At 42.4% G+C, this 21,253-nt stretch overlaps 1 protein-coding gene across 3 annotated transcripts in view; it reads right to left on the bottom strand.

Annotated features, from left to right (window-relative positions):
• Positions 1–5,179: 5,179 nt before the first annotated feature.
• The window catches only part of UTP18 (UTP18 small subunit processome component), a 42,468-nt gene continuing 26,394 nt past the window's right edge, over positions 5,180–21,253 (bottom strand). The window contains exons 11-14 of one of the 3 annotated variants that reach the window (XM_049636443.1): positions 12,775–12,949; positions 7,723–7,865; positions 6,108–6,146; positions 5,180–5,332 (exon numbers count right to left, since the gene is read on the bottom strand). In XM_049636443.1, coding sequence (XP_049492400.1) covers positions 6,122–6,146; positions 7,723–7,865; positions 12,775–12,949 — 343 coding nt within the window. In that variant the 3' untranslated portion in view covers positions 5,180–5,332; positions 6,108–6,121. Of the gene's footprint in view, positions 5,333–6,107; positions 6,147–7,722; positions 7,866–7,941; positions 8,017–12,774; positions 12,950–21,253 lie in introns of those variants that run through there. The other 2 variants (XM_049636444.1, XM_049636445.1) reach the window with 2 other exon arrangements.

Raw genomic sequence — 21,253 nt, 5'->3', positions numbered from 1 at the left:
GAGATCATGACCTGAAGTTGGACACTCAACCGAGTCACCCACGTGCCCCTATCAAAATTGTGAATCAAAATTTTAAATGGCCATTCTACTTCAGGTATCTCTTGTTGAGAAATACACACATACAAAGAGACCTGTATAAGAAGGTAACTCCAGGGGCACCTGGGTGGCTCAGTTGGTTAAGCATCTGACTTCGGCTCAGGTCACGATCTAGCGGTCCATTGGTTCGAGCCCTGCATCGGGCTCTGTGCTGACAGCTCAGAGCCTGGCACCTGCTTGGGATTCTGTGTCTCCCTCTCTCTCTCTGACCCTTCCTCAGTCACACTCTGTCTGTCTGTCTCTCTCTCTCTCAAACATAAATAAGCATTAAAAAAAATTTTTTTTTAAAGAAAGTAACTCCAGTATTATTTGCACTACTGTGCAAAAGTTACGTCTAAGAATGAGGTAAATCCATTATCTACCCCATCTACCAGATAAGTGAAATTAAATGAAAATAATTGTTGGAGAATATTAAAATCTGGGACCAATAATGTTAAAAAAATTAAAAAGCAGGCACGCATGTACCTGTGGCAAGCGCTGCTGTTTTTCTCCCAAAAGTCATTCCCTACTTCTGCTTCCTCTTACAAACAGAACGCCTAGAGTTTTGTTTTTGTTTTTTTTTTTTTCAAGCAACAGGCAGATAGCTATGTGCTCAGAGACAGCAGGCCCCACTGCCCGTCCCTGGGACGAAGCCTGAACAGTTTTATGGAAAATTCCTCCTTTTTGACAGTGGTCTGGAGGCCTGTGACCCAGTTCTGCCAAGGAAACATTAGGGAAAGTCTTCAGGGAGACTTCTAGAGAAACTTTCTCCTTTGATCAAAAGGAAGAATCCTGCCAGGAATGAGACTGTTTTTCCTCCATCCCCTTCACTCTGGCTTAGGGTGCTCTCATGTTGTGAGAGGATGTGGGACTTGAGGTATACAGCAGCCATTCTGCAACCATGAGAAACAGGCAAAGAGAACCAAAACCACACTGACCAAAGATGGGACATGGGTGAGGCACCAAATGGATTCTGAAGCCAGTCAGCCACCTCTAGACATCTTAAATACGTTAAATACCCTTATGATTCAAGCCACTGTTTTTCAGGATTTGTGTCTCGCATGTAAACACATAATTGATTCAATGACAAAGACAGAAACAAAACCTACTAGGAAGATATACATCAAACTATTAATAGAGGCTCCCTTGGATAGGGAGGAAAAAGACAACTTTCACTTCTTCTTGAAATACATTATTTTCCAAAAAATATATTTGAGCATTGTTTAGGCTAAAAATTAAAAAAAAAAAAAATTACAGTTCAACTTTACTAACCACGTATGGCCTACATATTTGGGTTCTAATTTCTCCGGTCTTATCTTCATTTTCCCAGAACCTGATTCATTTCTCTTTTTTCTCTTTACTGTGTTTGGGAAAGCCACTTCAAATCTTCCATGAAAAGACCATATAAACAAAGAAACAAATGCGACAAAGGGTGTAGGTACTATGATAGAAGTTCATCTCTGTCGTGCTAGATGCACAGTATTTGAAAGGCAGAAAATGAAAAGGCAAGGAGGAAGCATCAGCAAGAACAAAGGAAGGGGTAAGAAAAATAGCTTGGCTCCTTCAGGGAAATTTCAAGTAGCTCAAGATTTCTGGAGCACAAAGTAAGTGAGAAAGCTGGAGAGAAGGGAAGAGGCTGAGATAATGGGCCTCTCTACCAAGGGAAGGAGCTTGAGTATCATTTTGTACAGGACTGTGGTCACAATGATTATAATGGCAGCAGCTAACATTCACTGAGAGCTAGCTTGCTCTGGGCCAGGTACTGTTCTGAGCCTGATAACCAGTCCTGCGAGGCAGGTCTATTATTACGCCTATTCCATAGATGGGGAAACGAAAGGGTTTGGGAGAGGAGCCGTTGAAGGATTTCAAGCAAGAGTAGCATGTTGAGATTTGTAATTTTAAAACACATCTCTATATATACTCAAATATTTACAAATGAAGTGATACATTTTGGCTTGGCTTCCAAATAACCAGAGAGTGTGTGGGTGGGGACATAAAAATCTCCAGGAGCTGATTATTGCCAAAGCTGGATGATCCCTCCGAAGAAGTTTATTATATTAGTATCTCTCTTTCTGTATATGTTTGAAGTTTTCCATAATAAATGTTTAAAAAAATCCTGGCTGCAGTGTGGACATCCAACTGAAAAGCGGGAAGCAAGTCAGGGGACTAATAGGTGAGAGCAGATTAGAGCCAGAGAAGCCACAGGATAGGAGGAAAAAAAAAAAAAAAAAAGGAGGACTTTTTGAGAGCAAAATAAAAGCACTCGGCAACTCCTCTTTGTGGTGGGAAGCAGAGGTAGAGAAAAATCTCAGGTTTAAAGTCAGTCCCAGGCACCTAGCTTAAGTGACTAGGTTAATGGTGGAGGAACTATTAACATTGTAAAGAATACAAAGCCAAGTTTGGGAAGAATGGAGGAGAGGGTGTGGCAACCTGTGCAGTTTGGGATGTGTCAAGTTTGGTGTGGCAGGAGGCCGGGTCTCCAAACCAGTGGCCCTTTCGTAGAAAATCTTTGAGCACATACCCTCACGTAAGCCTATTTGTTTATAAATCATCTACATGATATGTAGCACAAATACTTTATGCACAGCACAGGAGTTCTATTCCTTCCATCTAATGAGCTGTCTACTGTTAAAGAGTGTGCACACCCAGCCTTGAGGATCACTGGTCACTGTGAGGATGACAGCTTTAGGGACTGGCATGTTCAACCTCTCTGACCCTCGATTTATTTTCCTGTAAAAAGAAAGTATTACTTTCCTCACAAAGGAACCAGGAGAGTTTTGTGGGATTACATGTACATACAGACGTCGGTAAAAGTACAGGGCCAGGGGCTCAGAAATGCTGTTCCCACCCCACATTCTACCTTTCCCCCACACCTCTTGCCCCAGTCCCCATTTCCTCCTTAGAGTAACAGAACAGACCATGCTCGTGTCTCACGTGACTTTTCTTTGAGATGAGTTTGGAGATGCATGTCAACGGGATGCCAAGAAGGCCTAAGAGCTAGCTGACTGCAAGTGTGGGCAAGCACTTCCTTCCATGGGCATTTGCTTGCTTTCGTCCTGCCCCCCCCCACCCCACCCCTTAGCTAAAGTCCAGAAATGCTGGTCACAAGCCCCGTAGCAGGTCACTTCATTCTGTGCAGACTTACGAAGGTCTCCAAGTCCTCACCGGAGACAACACACATGCCCGTAAGACTTCTCACCTGTAGTTGGTTCAAACAACAGGAAGAATTTCGATAGGCTAGTAATTCTTTACTTTCCTATTAGTGGGGATAGGGGAGAAATGAGCAGGCGCACCAGATTTCAACAAGTCGTCACTGTGGGTAAACCTATGTCCCATGAGGCTCTGGATGGCAAACTATCACCTCACAGCCCACCACATCCCCCCGCCCGGAACAGAGATAAGCCACATTCACACTATCACAGCAAGTGCCAATAAAGAACTGTGTGAGATCATGGCTGTGGCTCTCACCTCCTCAAGGAGTTAACTTGGCACTTGCTATGAGAAGCAATGAGAGCCTGACTCAAATCCCCAACTCCCATCGAGGGGAAATAAACATTAAAAGACAAGACACAGGTTTGGTAGCATTTCTGTCTGTAGAACAAATAGCACATTTGTCTCTCTTGGAGATTAGAACTGGGAGTTCTTTCCTCTGTCTCTAGCAGAGTATAAAAATGATGTAGAGATGTTAAGAAGTAGTTAAAATTTCAACTCCTACTTCCATCATTTTCTCTAGAATGGTAAATTCCTGAAAATCTTTACACTCTTAGGAACTGAAAATCGTATCCAAAATAAGCACATATAAGGCTTGGTATCCGTATCGGAGCTAAACAATGAGGTAGCTAAGAGAGATGGTAAACTGCTGTCAAGAGCCTTGCGTTTGATTACTCACGGCCCAATGCTGCCCTCTAGCACTTCAGGAGAGAATCAACCCTGACAAGCCAACCGGTTTCAGGACTGGACTCCAGCATTTTTACTATGGAAGCAGTTGCGGGGTGGGGGGGAGGGCAGGGCAGGGCCTCTACAATTACACAGCAACAGCCCATCTTAATAAAAGGCGTTTTCAGAAAGATGCCGGCATACGTGAACACAGTTATCTATCGAGCTGCTCTAGGTCGTTGCCAGCAGACCTGGCGGGACCTTGAAGACACTGAAGATGCCCTTCACTGAGCTGTTGGCTGGACTGGAGTTAAGTGGGATCTATTAATTCTTTGGGCAGAGTCAGAGCCATTTTTCATCACTGGGAGAACTTCCTCCTCTAACCTGACTTTCCCAGGTGTCCGAAAGGAGGTGGGGTGAGGGCTCTCAGACCTACTTGATACTTCTCACAACGAATCCTCCTTAGATACATGGTCTAGTGTCTGCTTTCCCTAAGAAACGTAGGGACTGGTTTAAAGCAAGGTTATGCCACAACTGAATTATGCAACCAACTGTCGACCCTGGAACCTAAATTAAATGAAACATTTAAATTGACATGAGAGGGAGTGCCTGGGTGGCTCAGTTGGTTAAGGGTCCGACTCTTGATTTCGGCTCAGGTCACGATCTTGCAGTTTGTGGGATCATGCCCCACATCGGGCTCTGCGCTGACAGTGCAGAGCCTGCTCGAGATTCTCTCTCTCCCTCTCTCTGCCTCTCCCCCAAACACTCTCTTTCAAAATAAATAAATAAACCAAAAAATGTTTTTGAATAGACAAAAAATACTTCCAGGGAATGGAGTGGCTAATCAGTAGGACACAGGTACCAGGCTCTTATGTGACCCTCTCCCGCAAATAACAATGACAACCACTTGAAGTACCAAGCCCAGGAAAATCTCATTTCCATCATGACCTTTCCAAGAAAACTTGCAAGTTCAAAATTAATCCCATGAGCCCTCACTGCTCTCATGTCAAGCCAACTGACCTCCATCGCTCATCAGAACCTCGCTTAGCATGGAGAGCTCTATGCTGGGAAAGGGGGAAATCTTAAGTAGGGTAAACTGTGAAATAGAGTATCTGTCTGTGTTATTTCTGGCTGCAGACAGGTGTTTCCAATCTCTGTGTGGTCTGAAAAGAAATGCATCCAAGTCAGTGTGCTTGTGTGTAGGTAGGAAGGGAAGAACAACTTACACTTGTTTTCAAACAAAAGTTGCTATGTGTTTATTAAGACGTTTCTGTTAACTTAAATAATACAGCTGGCTCAGTAAATCATTAGCCATATATTATCACACATTCAGAAAGTTTCTGGGAAGATCAAGACGGCTTCTCTTCTGGCTCAACTGGATCTGAGGAAAGAACAGAAGAAATTATACATTTGATTTATAGCTGCTGGTCATCAACAAACATGTGCTGGCTATACAGTTTGGGCAGGCAGGAAACCTAGACTGTTTTCCCCTCTTGGCTGTTTTGCTCAACAGTAAAGCGACACGCACTCCCACAGTCTCCTCAACGTGGAAGAATCTCAGAGAAGACCAACTTAGTCAATTGTGAGGAACAGGCCAACTGCAAAGCTCAACCTCAGAACTACTATATTTCCACATCAAAGATCAAGCCATGGAAAGGGAAGCACGTCTTACTGTTTGAAATACTAGGCAGCAAAATTAATGACCAGCCACTAACTAGCTCTGTGACAAGCTTCCACCAACTAGCCACAGGGCAGGCCACTTTTAATTTCTCAAGAAACACATACAAAATAAGAGGGTGTGAGCTCATGGAAGTTACAATTATATGTGAAGATCGTCATCTCTCACTATTACGTCTAGCCTTTGTGGATTAAATGTTCAGCAATAACAATTTTGATGACCACTACTGAACAGTATATTAGAGATCTGACCTCAGAAAGAGAGAACCAGACTGTTGTGATTTGGGATAAAAATTCCCAGGGAAGGTTCAGGTCCAACTGCGCTGCTCCTGATCTACTTCCATCCCGCTCCCCTATCTAAAGATATAGCAACCCTGGGGCAAGGAAACAAAGGTCAGCTCATGTGGTCCCCTCTGCCAACTGACAGCAACGGGTGTAACCTTAAAACCTGAAGAATCAATAAAAAAGGATTTTCTTACTTCATATAATCTCTTTAGAAGTCTGAGTAATGGTGCAACCTGAAAAAGTAAAAGACAAATCATCTAAACAAACAACTTTGTGATTACCCAGAGTATGGTCAATCAGATCACAGAATGGCACTGAAGAAGCATTTTTGGGGGGTAAACAATGTATTCATAATCATTCTCACCAGGCAGCTAGGTTAAGACTCCTCAATGTGACATTCTGAAGGATCCTAAGGCTACTACCTCAGGTTTTACTAAAAGCATCAAGCTTGCTCCAAAGCATCGAATTGGAGTCTTTGAAATACCTGACCAGCCACACCCAACACAAAGGTTGTCAGTCCCACACACTTGCTAGAAACAGTCTCCCCACTCAGCAATGCTCTGGATAAAATGTGAATGGCCTCCGGTGCTTAAACTTCAGAAAAGAAAATACAATTAGATAAACCAAAGTTTTGGGAGAGAATCTGTAAGTGCAGTAGGAATCTGCATTCTTGAAAACCCAAACTGAAACAATCACCCCAAAAACGACCGCAAGCGAGAATGATGGAATGTACCAACCATTCCAATGGTGGAATGATGGAATGTGTAACCATCTTCCTTTCTGAACAGAACTTGAGACCCCATTACTCTTTGCCATAACCTCTCTTCACAACTATCTCCTTAAAACTGATTTACATTTCTCTTCTTCAAACCAGATTCCAGGTCTGTGAAAGCAGGCCTTCCCTAAAGCATACAAACATAAACACAGGCTCCTACACACATTTGCCACCAACACAAGGGAGAAGGGACAGGGGGCTGTGATGGAAGCCACTAGCTTCCAGCTTGTCAGCAACCCCAGAAGAGCCACCTTGTCACCTGCATCTTCTAGCAACTGTGCAGTTAGATTTTATTTGTTCCCGCCTTATAACCAAGTGAGTTGAGTGCAGAAAAGAACCTGGACAGAATGTAACTTTTAGACATCTCTGTGGCTGACATTCTTATTTACAGCTCACAGCTACAGAGAAAGCAGCACCTTTTTCAAAAAAAAAAAAAAAAAAATCACTTATATCAAGTGAAGTAGGTAGTGAATTAACAGATCAACAAAGGTCCATCTAGACATAAGGCACCAAGAAAGCCGCAATGTTATTAAAGTGGCTACACTGGGGGTGCCTGGGTGGCTCAATCGGTTAAGCAACTAACTTTTGATTTCAGCTCAGGTCGTGATCTCACGGCTGGGGAGTTTGAGTCTCATCAGGCTCTGTGCTGACAGCATGGAGTCTGCTTGGGATCCTCTGTGCCCGTCCCCTGCTTGTCCTCTCTCAAAATAAATAAATACGCTTAAAAAAAAAAATTAAAAACTCAAGTGCTACTCTTGACTACTCCCAAATAAATAAGTAAAGTTATTTTTAATTAATAAATAAATCCTCAGGTGAACTTTTCTTCTAGTCACATTTTATGGTAGAGAAATGCATTTTGTTAGATAATGAAGAGGACAGTCAGGCTAAACACTCTACAATTAATAATTTATCACTGTAGTTGATTAAGACACTGCGTGTTAAGTGGAGAACTGGGAATGTAACAAGAGTATCTCTTCATACTTTCAAAAGAACGTTATGGGTATTTCTGACGTTTAAACATAAATAACACCCACCTATATATCAGGGCTTTGCCTTTTTCATTCCCCAAGGCAAAGTACCCACTTCTGGGAGAAAAATCCATGGTATGAACAAGAGAGACTGTCTTCTTTTTAATGACTGGGAAGTTTGAAAATACCGTACAGGAAGGAAGGTGCACCTGTAGGAAATAATATGAAGCTTTAAATCACAACAACTGCAAACTCTTCTTTCTTAAATTTTAGTCTTCATTCTACCTGTTTGCTGGAACAAAAAGTTCATTTTGATTGTAGTACACATGATGTACAACTCTCGTAATGGAGCAGAGTGTTCTGAAATTAAAATTTGGTTTTCAATGTGCTATTAACCTAGAGGGAAGGGAGGGAAGAGAAGAAAGCATTTCTTTGATGCTTCTAATGCACCATCTAGCATGGCGCCTGCCAGATTCCAATGTTTGCTGACTAAATAAATGAATACACTAAAGTAAAAAGTCAATAGCAGTACTCAATAATGTTCTAACTTAATGACCACAGTAAACAATACTCAAATTTGGTCACAGGGAACAGATACTTTAAATGTTACAGAGAGTCTGATTTTATGTAACTGAAGCCCAGCAAAGCCATACAAATTCTTCCAGTATCATATAATCTATTTTCCATACTTTACTTTTCTGCTTTATGATATATTCTCTGCCTTTTCCAATCTCCCCTCACGGAAGACAAAATCATGGAAACCTGGTTTGTCAAGTGAAAACTGTGTTCTGATTTAAAGAGAGATGAAACGCTCACCACCAGGCCTAAACATGAGGAGGGGCACTGTCTCTTTCTCCAAGAGACTCCACTGTTGGGGAAAATGAGCCAAGTCCAAGATCGATGCAACCAGTCCTCACTCGATTTGTGGGTAAATAAAACCCCAGCATGGAAGCAGTTACCCGAAGTACACTAGGATTTTAACAACTCTCACTTTCAAAGATTCTCCAGCTCTTCCAACAAATAGAGGACCTTAGTGTCCCAGTATGTGTGGAGAGCCCTCACTCAGCTATTTCCCTTTGGCAGTCTGTCATCCTCCACACTTTTAAATGAGGCTTTAAGCCGTCCAAACAAGGTGATTTCGTAGACGAGCCCCAGGTAAAACCCAGTGATGTACACATCTGTCTGTGGAACAGGTTTCAGTGAGTCACTTATTAGGCCCTATTCCTTCTGGTATACACCTATTGACCATTTTGTCAAGAAAGTAAAGCTTACTGCGGATCTCCAAGCAATTTCAATTATTCTCAACTTTCCCAGGAACCAGGTTCTGCCTGCACAGCACGGCATCAACGCACAGGCATTAGTACTAATGAGAAGTGGTCTTGACCCATTAAAGCTAAGAAGCTGGCAGACTTGATCCGAACTTGTAAACTTCTTAAACACCACTCTTTACATAGGTTCCTTGAAAAATATATTTAAAAAGAACAACAACAACTTAAAGCAGACTAGTTATTTTAGGAGAGGAGCCACAATATGAACATTGCAAAATCTTTTTACTCTTAGTTTGGAAATGTGGAAATTACATGCATTTTTGATAAGCGGTCTGGCTTCTCAATTGCATTTTGCTTAGGCCACTGTAAGTCTGCATCCTCTAGGCACGCACCAACTTTGAACAGGTGATCCAAGGCATCACAGGAGCAAATCAGGAAGTAACTACTTCCTACGAGCGCCAAGAACAGAACTGTCCTATACCTAACTTTGGTCTCCATCCTATGTGTCACCTGGTACTTTTAAACCGTGCTCCAGACACTTGCTCATTAACTTTGCTGGCAGGACTTTGAAGTCTTTTGTGACTCTTCCAAAATAAAATACACCAGAACCAACCTTTCTACTTCAATGACTTTTTTTTAAATATAATTCATTGTCAAATTGGCTTACATACAACAGCCAGCGCTCATCCCAAGTGCCCTCCTCAGTGCCCATCACCCGCTTTCTGCTCTCCCCCCATCCCCATCAACCCTCAGTTTGTTCTCTGTATTTAAGAGTCTCTTATGGTTTGCCTCCCTCCCTCTCTGTTTGTAACTATTTTTTCCCCTTCCCTTCCCCCATGATCTTCTGTTAAGTTTCTCAAGATCCACATATGAGTGAAAACACAGGATATCTGTTTTTCTCTGACTGACTTATTTCACTCAGCAGAATACCCTCCAGTTCCATCCACATTGCTGCAAATGGCATGATTTCATTCCTTCTCATTGCCAGGTAGTATTCCATTGTATTTGAATGACTTCTTAAAGATAATTATATTAAATCATGCTTTTTATTTTCTAACCTAAATTGGAAAAAACAGTCTCCTAATTTGGATTCAATGTAACTTCATACTTAAGTCAACTCGTTATTACAAACAGGGAGCTCACTGTGGGGCAAAAATTGGGGCACAAGACACATCAATTTTTTAAAGCTCATTTCCACCAGACGGGAGCTGTTTATTTTTGTAGCTAAATAAAGAGAAGAGAGTGCCAGAAATACTATGGTAAACACACACTCTTAATAAAGTTTAAGATGTAAACGGTGTCGCCTTAGATGCGGTGCCCTCAGGCAACAAAAAGCCTACACAACCGTATACAGTGGCCATGACTTCACACAAGAGGACCGTGTGTTTTTCCAATGGAGGACAAACACCAACCTATCAACAATGTATTTTTATATTTTATCTCCTGTATTGACTTGATTCTGAGGAGCAAAACCACGTTTACAACAGTCTCCTAAGAGACTCACATGTATGTATCTGTGAGGTCCCCCAGTAGACTCTCTCACTGCATTAGCACTTTCTTCTCAGACCAATGGCTCCCACCCACATGCTTAGACGTCAGCTGTGTTCTAACCTCTCTTTACGGCCCTTGTATCCAAAACTATAGGTGAACTGTTAATGAAGAAAAAGCCCATAAAAACCCAACCTCTTTACCTCAGAAAGTTCCCTTTACCTCCAACACCATTTCTGTCATCACATTTAAGGGCCCCGGTAACAAAATTCAACAAGTGAAAAGCTCAGTCATCCTTAATTTAATGGATAACCAGTTCCACAACTTTCTACTACATCAAAGATAGTAGATGCAATAACAATTTAACTTCTGTGTCTCTTACTGGTGCAATGGCTTAGATTTATATTCACTGCTTTGTGCTGGGATAACAGAACTGTTTGGATCATTATAAGAGACTGCATTTAATGATACTAACGCTGTTTCACCGAGGCATTCTGAAGCTGCTATGCCTGGCTACTTTCCATTAGATATTATGGTTGACTACCATTTAAAAAATGGGATTTGGCTGTTACTAATGAATTCCTTGTGTGATTTTGCCACAGTAAAGAACCATAAATGTTGCCATGATCACTGAAGCAAACTAGGCAGAACTAACTACTAGGCATCTTGCAGAATATATTATGTCAACAGGAGATAGATCCCATGGTTTTCTAAAAACAATTTACTACCATTAAGATGATAAAAGGTTAATGTGTGCTAGTCCACCACTCCCATTAGAGGAGTGGGGATTTTAAAGCTGACTTGAATTAAAACCTTCTCATTTATCAAACAATTCATTCGACACAGAGGCAATAAAACACAGTGCTGTATTTTTTCACTCTTTTCCAACAGAATTCTTTCTTCCTTCCAAGAAAATCTTATGCAGAATGCCAATATACAGCACAGATCAGAGCAGAGCTGCTCTATGTGATACAGGCAGAGCTTGGCCTCCTCCTTGCCCCACTTGCCATCTCAAGTTCTGCACACATTCTAGGGGTCAGAGGATTTCAGATGGAAAACCACAAAAGTTCTACGAAGAACGGAGAATCCAGAAGCACAGTTCTGCCCTTTACTAGCTGCTGACTTTGGGGGAGTTAATCCTCTGAGGACTGTTATTTGGCTCAACATTTTTTTGAGAAGTCTTTATAAACCTTTGGAAACTATACGCTATTACACTTGGTCGAAGCTTTGCTAAGTCAACAAGGTAAAAATAATAGTTTCTGCAAAGTGCTTATAATGCGATAGCATACACGTAACAACACAAGCCAGTGCTGCCATTCAAAGCTCTGTGCCATCTGTCTACCTGGGGCCTAGAGCAAATAACTGTGAAATGAATAAAGAAACTGGTTCTGCCTGAAGAGTAGGAAACTTCACAGATGACATTTAAAATGGGCTCTGAGGTGGGGCAGAAAAGAGTTAACACAGACCCGAGGCTGCTATCCTCAGGAAGGCATGCTCGCACGGACGGCTCTTAGATCATGTCTGGGAACTTGACTGGTAAACAGTTTCCCTACACTGATGCGACATTTTCCCTAAGTGATAAGGATGGCTCACCAGGCCTCAAGCATTTGTATAATGCGGTTTCTGCTCAACACCTGTCTTTCCTTCCGGGAGCCTAGAATCTGGGTACATGCTAGGCAGAGTGTAGCTACGTGATCAACCAGCAATAAAAACCTTGGGCACGAAGTCCCTGATGAGGGACTTCCCGGAAGAAAACACCAAACACATGTGGACACAACTTGTCGGAGGAATTAAACGTGTCGTGTGTGACTCCACTAAGAGAGGACTCTTGGAAGTCTGTGCCTGGCTTCCTCCAGACTGCCCCATGCACCCTTCCCTTGGCTGGTTTCGCTGTGTATCCTTTCCCCGTAATAACTCTTCACTGTGAATAAGACCATATACGGAGTTCTGGGAGTCCTAGTAAATCACCAAACCTGGAGAAGGTCCTGGGGACTCCCGGCACAGAGGCATATTCACAAGTAGTACTGAGCCCTTTAAATTGCAATCTTTTTACATAATTTATTTTCAAGCTCAGTCTATTTTCAAAATCTAAGAAAATCACGCTTTAAAAAGCAGAGATAAGGAAAGAAAACTGTAGAAACATGAAGAATTTGCCTCAAATACGTTCCTTAGTACAAATTTGGTGGCTACTGTGCATCATTTCTACAACCACACCCAAAAGCCACAATACTAGTAATGTCTACATCAAAAGAAGCTACTCTTTTTAAAATAACCCAACACTCCCCTTTCCTCCCATCCTTCCATGCCTTCAACTTACATTTTAAGATTATCAATAATGTTTTTAAAGGTAAAGACATATTACCAATCTGACTGCTTCTTTCATTTCTTCTGAAGCAACTGCCAAGATTTCTGTAGTAGGATTGAAGGTCAGAGAAGTAACGCCTGTAACCAAGTTCATTATAGCTTTTATCGGCTTTGGGTTTGTTTCTTGGAGACAAGAATCTTGATTGTATATGTTTACCACTCCACAATTAGAACTGCAAAGAGAAAAGGGAATACAACAGATTAAAAAAATAAGCAGAAGGGCTTTCACAACCTAAATCAATACAGATTGAACCGCACAAACTGGTTTTTGCAGGAATCGTACAGTCCTGTGTTACAAAGGGACCAGGGCTGAAGAGTACATCCCAGGCAAAAACTAGACCCATTCTACCGGTTCTACTGCAGCCTTCCTAAACTCTTGTTAAGTCTGACAGCTTTTCAACTACGAGCTAGAAAACCCAAGAAAGCACAGACTCTCCATTATTCATTCCTTCAATAAATACTCACTGAATGTCACCTTTAGGCCAGGCACCAGAATTAAGTGCAGAGGTGAAGAGAGACTAAGCCTGCCACTCCCACAGTGTGTATGGCCAACCTAACATGCGGAAGTATGCCTGAGAGCTGTCCTTCCCCTATTTAGAGCGCCTTTCTTTTTCCTTCTGTCATATTCGTGGGAACCGTCAAAACGGCCGAGTAGCAGCTGTAACAGCAGGTCTCTTCGTTCTACTCTCCCGGGAATATGTGCACTCTGAGTTTACAGAAATATTTACCGGCAACAAATTACACCCAATACTCATAAAAAGTAAATCCTGACGGGGTGCCTGGGTGGCTCAGTCGGTTGAGCGTCCGACTTCGGCTCAGTTTGTGAATTTGAGCCTCGTGTCAGGCTCTGTGCTAACAAACAGCTCAGAGCCTGGAGCCTGCTTCAGATTCTGTATCTCTCTCTCTCCCCCTCCCCTGCTCATGCTCTGCCTCTGTCTCTCAAAAATAAATAAATGTTAAAAAAAAAATTTATAAAAAAAGTCAATCCTGACAACCTTACCACTAACAGAATCATTTCACAGACAAGAACTTTTTTTTAAGATTTTTTTAAAAAAGTTTATTTATTTGCTTTGAGAGAGCAAGCGTGAGAGAGAACAAGAGCCGGGCAGGGGCAGAGAGAGGGGGAGAGAGAATCCCAAGCATGCTCCGTACTGTCAGCACAGAGCCTGACTCAGGGCTCAAACTCACGAACTGTAACATCATGACCTGAGCCGAAATCAAGAGCTTGACACTTGACCAACTGAGCCACCGAGGCACTCCGAGACAAGAACTTTCAGGAAAAGTTTTGACCTCAGTGTTCAGACTACCTCCTGCTATGGGCACCACTTATAAGGAACAAGGATAAAGGATTTGCAATACGTAGATACTTAATTCAAACTTTATCAGCAAATGCAACACAAACTCGAAAGATGCATTAAGTCACAAGAGTGACACATTAAGTCACAAGAGTGACACACACGCATTCCACGAAGTGTGTTCTCATTCCTACCAGACGTGTACCGACTGCCTACACTGAACCAGATACGATGCATGAACAAGACCAATTCAGTTCACACACGTTCTGTAGCCTGAAACGACAGCCAACCACACAAACAGTATGGTAGTGCTTTCGAGTCTTCAAATTCCTTACATACACATTTTCTCACTTGATCCTAAGAACGCTTTCGGTAGACCTAACCGTGTGTAGTCCATGCTAACCACTCAAGAGACACCACATACATCCTTGATTTAATTTTGTTATGGACTGAATATTTGTGCCCCACCAAAATTCCTATGATGAAACCTTATTTTATTAGGAGGTGGGGCCTGAGGGAGGCGATTAGGGCATGTCGGTGAAGCCCTCGTGAATGGGATCAGAGCCCTCCTAAAAGAGACCCCAGAGGCTCTCTCCCTCTTTCCATGCGAGGACACAACAAGAAGTCGACAATCTGCAACCTGGGACAGGGTCTTCACCAGAACCCAGTGACAGTGGTACCCTGACCTTAGACTCCCCGTCCCCAGGAATAGAAGAAATAAATTTCTGCTACCTAGTCTATGGGGGCCTTTACAATGGCAACCCAAACTAAGACAAATTTCCTCTTCTCCTTATTTGTATTTTTGGCTGGGATCAAAATGTCTATTCACTGTACTTATTTTACACCAAATCTCTTATTTGCTGAAAACTAATTTACAGCTAAATCCACCTTAATTAAGGACAAAAAGTTATAATCCATACGGCTCTCTTCTAAATATCAACTTTAGATCAAATCTTACCGTCATGAACATCAGAGGCTCCTTATACAATGCCTATTCATTCTTATTTGACTATTGCTTAAATTGATGGAACAAAAGTGGCACATGTTAACCATTTTGATGTATGGAAACTTACTTATAGTGGTATTTCTGCTCAAAGACCATAACTAACTCTAATATGCCACTGAGAGTGGGTGGTATTTACTGAATGAAAACTGTGTGTCCAACAGTATGCAATACAGGAATACAGAATATCAAAAGGAATTTATCCCAGAAAAAAATATACGTGCATAAAATAGCCAGAAATACAAGAGGATATAACACAGCACACTAAGCTCTATATGTGACCGAGAACCTCGAAGAAAGGAAAAATCAGCATGAGGTGAAGCTGCAGCCAAATGAAGTTTTGTGGAAGACAAAGGACTTAGGCTGGGGAAGGCACACATGAAGTGAAAAAACAAAACAGAACAGAACAGAACAAGGTATCACAGATAAGGAGGAGAACAGGAACAAACAGAGAAATAAGCATGCTTACTAGCTTACCCCCGAACTCGTAACTAAAGAAACAGACCTGATAATTATCCTTCCACCCACAACCATAGCTGACTGGCAAGTCACACACAACCAGAGCAGAAGCAAGTTCCTGAATCAGGGACAGTAAACCCATTAGCAGATCAGCAACCACAGAGTCCTGGCCCACAAAAATCTCCACAAACAGGAATGGTGGCAATTAGCCAGATCAATGTTTGTCTTATGAATTAGGACTGGGATGGTGGTGGTGGTAGTGGTAGTTGGTGTCAAAGCTAAAAGACACAGAGAGGCACCTGGGTGGCTCAGTCGGTTAAGCGTCTGACTTCGGCTCAGGTCATGGTCTCAAGGTTCATTAAGTTCGAGCCCCACATCAGGTTCTCTGCCGTCAGCACAGAGCCCACTTTGGATCCTCTGTCTCTCTCTCTCTCTCTCTCTCTCTGCTTCTCCCCTGCTCTCTCTCTCTCTTAAAACTAAATAAACATTAAAGAAAAAAAAAGACACATAGAAAGGGCACACGGGGGCCACAAATAAATTAATATTATGAGCAAGAAGATATCGTAAGGTAGAACAGTAGTTATCAACCAGGAACAGTTCTGCCCCTGGGGGGACATTTGGCAATGTCTGGAGACAGTTTAATGGTCACAACTAGGGGGACACCTTAGCCAAGGATGTCCTACAGAACTTAAAGCAAACAGGTTGAACACAGAACTCAAATGCTCTCCTCTGTTGAATTCTCTAAGACTGAACTCTACGGATTTTAGTCTCATTCTCCGTTACCCTTTCTCCACGGACTCTTACCCCAAGGTTCTCTTTGCCACCTGCCTCTAATGTCTCACTCACCTTATTTATGGCAACGGGCCACCCATCTCCTATCACGTCCAAATCAGCATCTTTACGCCACACCACACTTCTACCTGCCTATAGACATGAATGCACCTCTCCCAACACCACTCCTCCTTCTCCTCATACAATGACAAGTCCACTCTTCTGGCCACTCAGGCCTGCAGCCTGAGAGTGTCACTGCTTCTCTCCCACCCCAATTTTCTAAGCAGCTATGACATACATCACAAACATCACTTCCTGTCTCTCCCATATTCCCGCTCCCACTGTCCCCAGTGATGGCCCCACCCAGGTTATGTCAATGACTTCAAGGCTCCCTGTACCTCTGCTGCCCCCCTAAAGGCTGTCATGGGAATTATCTACTTCAAACCCTAAAATTCAGATGTGACCACAATTCTCCTCTATGGAAAAACCCTTGGTGGTTGCTCTTTCCACTCAATATAATGTCCACACTCTTCGACACGGGGTAAAAGTTGTCCCCTTCCTGCTTTCCTTTGTGGCCTAAGCCCTCAGGAGTCATCCATCTGCACTCCACTCAGAATCCAAACCGGAACTTTCTCACCTCCACACCCTTCCTTTCTACTTCCTGCCGTGCCTTTCTCTGAACCCTACCTGGCCCTCAAGTGCTTAGCTGGAGTGCCAATACCTACAATGACACCTCTCCTGATGGCCCTTACAACAGCCCTCACCATTCCTTACAGTCTTTTATTTTTTGAGAAACAGAGAGAGAGAGAGAGAGAAAGCACAAGTGAATAAGGGGCAGAGAGAGAGAGAGAGAGAGAGAGAGAGAGAGAGAGGAAGAGAGAGAGAGGGAGGGAGAGAGAGGGAGGGAGAGAGAGGGAGGGAGAGAGAGAGAGAAGCAGGGCTTGAGCTCACCCAATGTGGGACTCAAACTCATGAACCATGAGATCATGACCTGAGCCAAAGTCAGATGCTTAACAACTAAGCCTACCAAGCACCCGTATTCCTTACACTCTTAAGAAATACCATCTCAACTGCAGACCTCATGATGACTCATGATGTACATGGATACATGTGTCCCCACCATGGGACCACTAACTACCTCACAATCCCTAGCTAAATGGTAAATGTTTTTATAAATGAGAAAACCAAGGCAGAAACACATCATCGAATAAAACAGGTTTTCCCCACATTGTAAAACATCTATGGCTTGAAGATTCTCTAGATGAAGTAAAATGAAACCCACTTCCTATGTTCAATGGGAATGTTAAAATAAAAGAACTATTAACTCCAGGCCCTAAAACCTAATGAATTTCGTATTTTTCTGGAGTCCCGAATTATCCAGTATTTTTTAAATATAAAATCCAAATATCTGGGGAGTGGCAGCGTGGAAAGAACACTGAACTGGGAACCAGACGAGCTGCGTTCCAGATCCAGCTCTGCCAATAATCAGTTTAATGAGTAACAACCAATAAACAAAACTAAAATTACCCAACTCTTAGGCCTCAGTTTCCTTACTGCTCAGATGACTAGATTGGACTCGCACTGTCTACACCTTTCTGTGATGGTGGGAATGCTCTGTATCTGCACTGTCCTAGATGGAAGCCACTAGATGCACACAGCTACTGAACACTTAAAATGTGGCTAGCGTCACAAAGGAACAAACTTTTATTTTAATTAATTTAAATTGAACAAGCCACATGTGGCTAGTGGCTACCATGATGGACATGCAGGATCAGACTACCATACAAAGATGAAAGAAAAACTTTTGTTTATTTAGCTTTAAGTTACAGAAGACTAGCTCCCACATTCTTCAAACCCAGAGAGGTTACTGAAATCACAAAAATCCTGAAGCAAGTCTTAAGCTAAGGGTTTAAAATCCAGATTTAAGTAGGAGAAATAGCAAGCCAAGGTCATTTAGAGACTTAAAGAGATAAAAGATAAAGCTATGTAAAAGCTGAAGCACCGAATGGTTGAAGCCGACTTTCCAAAGGGATTATATATTGGCACAAAAGGATTCATACACAAGACAAACTGGACTATAAATGTTCTTCTTGTGAGATTTCTTAATTAGCAGAACTCCTAGTAACTGTACCTTCATATATTTAAAAACATGAACACAGAGAGGTACACCTTTAAAAAAAGGCAGCAGCATGGTTAAGAGCTCAGGCTTTGTAGCCAGATGTGGGTTGTAATGTTGGCTCTACCACTTACTATTTGTGTGACCTTAACCAAGTAATTTAACTCCCAGTACCTCGCCCTTCTCCACCTGTAAAGTGGTGACAGTAGGACCTATACTGTGAAGTAGAAAATGAGAAATAGTTTACGTATGAAAAATATATGTACACACACATATATGTGTATAGTTAACATACACGCACATACATACGTGTATAATAACATATGGAAAACAACAATTCTTGGCACATGGTAAATGCTGGGAAAACATTTGCAAGTAAGGGGCCCCTGGGTGGCTCAGTTGGTTAAGCATCTGACTCTTGATTTCATGAGGTCATGACCTCATGGTCTATGAGCTCGAGCCCCATGTTGGGCTGTGTGCTGATAGCACGGAGCCTGCTGGGGATTCTCTCTCTCTCCCTCTCCTGCTCGTGCTCGATCTTTTTATTCTAATTATTATTCAAAGTTTGAAATTACTTAAATGGGAACCATAATAAAAAGACAATTTTGTATATTTATAAGAAGTTGATGAAGAGTAGAATCAACAAATCTCTAATCACCTGATAGGACTTTGATCTGAAAATACAAAAGTACATATTTCTATAGCGTTCGCCTAAAATTCTCAAAATGCAAAGACCCCAAAGTGGTTTGTAGCTTGCACCCCAAGTAAAGGCAGGAGCCTAAGCTAGCGATCTGTGCCATAGCTGCAACAGGAGACATTGCCAATTTCCTCATGGTAAGCACAGAAAATAAAATAAAACAAAGGAGATTCTCCAAGTCACATTATGAGGTCATTTGAATTTGGTGAGGTCATAAGGGCCTCTGCACACAAAGGGCTGTCACACCTCTTTCCCATTCTTCAATATACAGTGCTTTGTACATAGAGGACGTTCATATGTCTATTTCTTTTTTTTACTGATGGACTTCCAGACTAGCTAGGAAGTCACAGAACACTACTGCATTTACAGAAGATGCAGCAAAGGTACGATTTAACCACAGATTCCACCCAGTGGAGTGAGAGAGGCACTGCACCTGAAAAAGTAAGACCACAGGCCTCCAGACCCCACTCTGTCCATGTTTTCAGTGGTCTCTGACAGAACACTTCAGAGCATCAGTCCCTGTCTATAGAATGAAGGACAGTCCAGAGATCTCCCAAGTACATTCTAACAATGATGTTGTGTGTGAATTAACATCAAATTTTCTAAAAGTATATAGCATTCCTTACAGGAACAGATGCCATAAAAAACAGTAATATAAGTGAAAAGAGATCTCTATTTACAGCATACTCAGCTTTCCTACTGCTCTGTCAGAGCAAAACTGCAAAGCAAAGAAAGCATCTACTTTCTGTCAGGACACTGAATGAGAAGAATTAACAGATACAAACAGAGGAGTTTTTAGATCAAAGGAGTTAATTCCTAACAGCAGGAGCCAAGACAGAGGAGTTTCACACCAGTACGGGCAGGAGGAGGGAGAGGGCGGGAGAGGGCAGGGCGGGAGAAGGCAGAGAGAGGAGAAGAGAGGCAGAGAGATGGGAAGAAAGGGGAGGAGAAAAGGAGAGAAAGGGAGCCAACACCTCACCAGTGGGGCTCTGCCTCTCCTGCCTCTGGCTTCTCCACCACCAGTAACTCTTCCCCAACCTCCCAATAACTCCAGAAATTCCTCTAAGATTAAGGCCCTGCTTTACAAGTATAACAATAACAACCTAATTATGTTCTTGGACCAAGCACATCAGAGTTCCATTACACTGAGGGCAACTCAAATCAGTTTAAACTAGTATTAGATTTTTCCTATTTGGGTCCTTCAAAGGGCCCAATGAATAAAATAATAAAAGTGATTCAAAAAAGAAAGGCAAACTCTGGAGAACAGTATGGAGGTTCTTCAGAAAGTTAAAAAACAGAACTACCCTACAACCCAGCAATTGCGCTACTAGGCATTTATCCACGGGATACAGGTGTGTTTTTTCGAAGGGGCACACGCACCACAATGTTTACAGCAGCATTATCAACAGTAGCCAAACTATGGACACAGCCCAAATGTCCATCAACTGATAAATGGAGTAACAAGATGTGGTGTGGGGCACCAGGGTGGCTCAGCTGGCTAAGCATCCGACTTCGGCTTAAGGTCACAGGTCAGGTCATGATCTCACAGTTTACAAGTTCAAGCCCTGCATCGGGCTCTCTGCTGTCAGTGCAGAGCCAGAGAGCCTGCTTCGGATCCTCTGTCCCTGTCTCTCTGCCCCTCCCCTGCGAGCTCACTCTCTCACTTGCTCGCTCTCTCTATATAAAATAAAACATTAAAAAAAAAAAATATGTGTAGTGTATATACATGTATGTGTGTATATTCATATATATAATCAAGTATTACTCAGCCATTAAAAGGAATGAAATGTTGCCATTTGCAATGACGTGAATGGAGCTAGAGTATATAATGCTAAGCGAAGTAAGTCAATCAGGGAAAGACAAATACCGTATGATTTCACTCACGTGGAATTTAAGAAACAAAATAGATATGGGAGGGGGGAAAAGAGAGAGGGAAACAAACCATGAAGGAACTTTTTTTTTTTTTTTTTTTTTGGAGAGAGAGACAGCAAAGGGGGGGGGAGAGGGGGAGAGAGAGGATTCCAAGCAGGCTCCATACTGCCAGCACAGAACCCGACACATGTGAGATCATGACTTGAAACGAAATAAAGAGTCAGACGCTTAACTAAGCCACCCAGGTGCCCTAAACCATCAGAC

This window comes from Panthera uncia, chromosome E1 (assembly GCF_023721935.1).
Source record: "Panthera uncia isolate 11264 chromosome E1, Puncia_PCG_1.0, whole genome shotgun sequence".
In the NCBI taxonomy this organism is placed as follows: Eukaryota; Metazoa; Chordata; class Mammalia; order Carnivora; family Felidae; genus Panthera; species Panthera uncia.
This window is presented reverse-complemented; position numbering and strand designations above follow the sequence as displayed.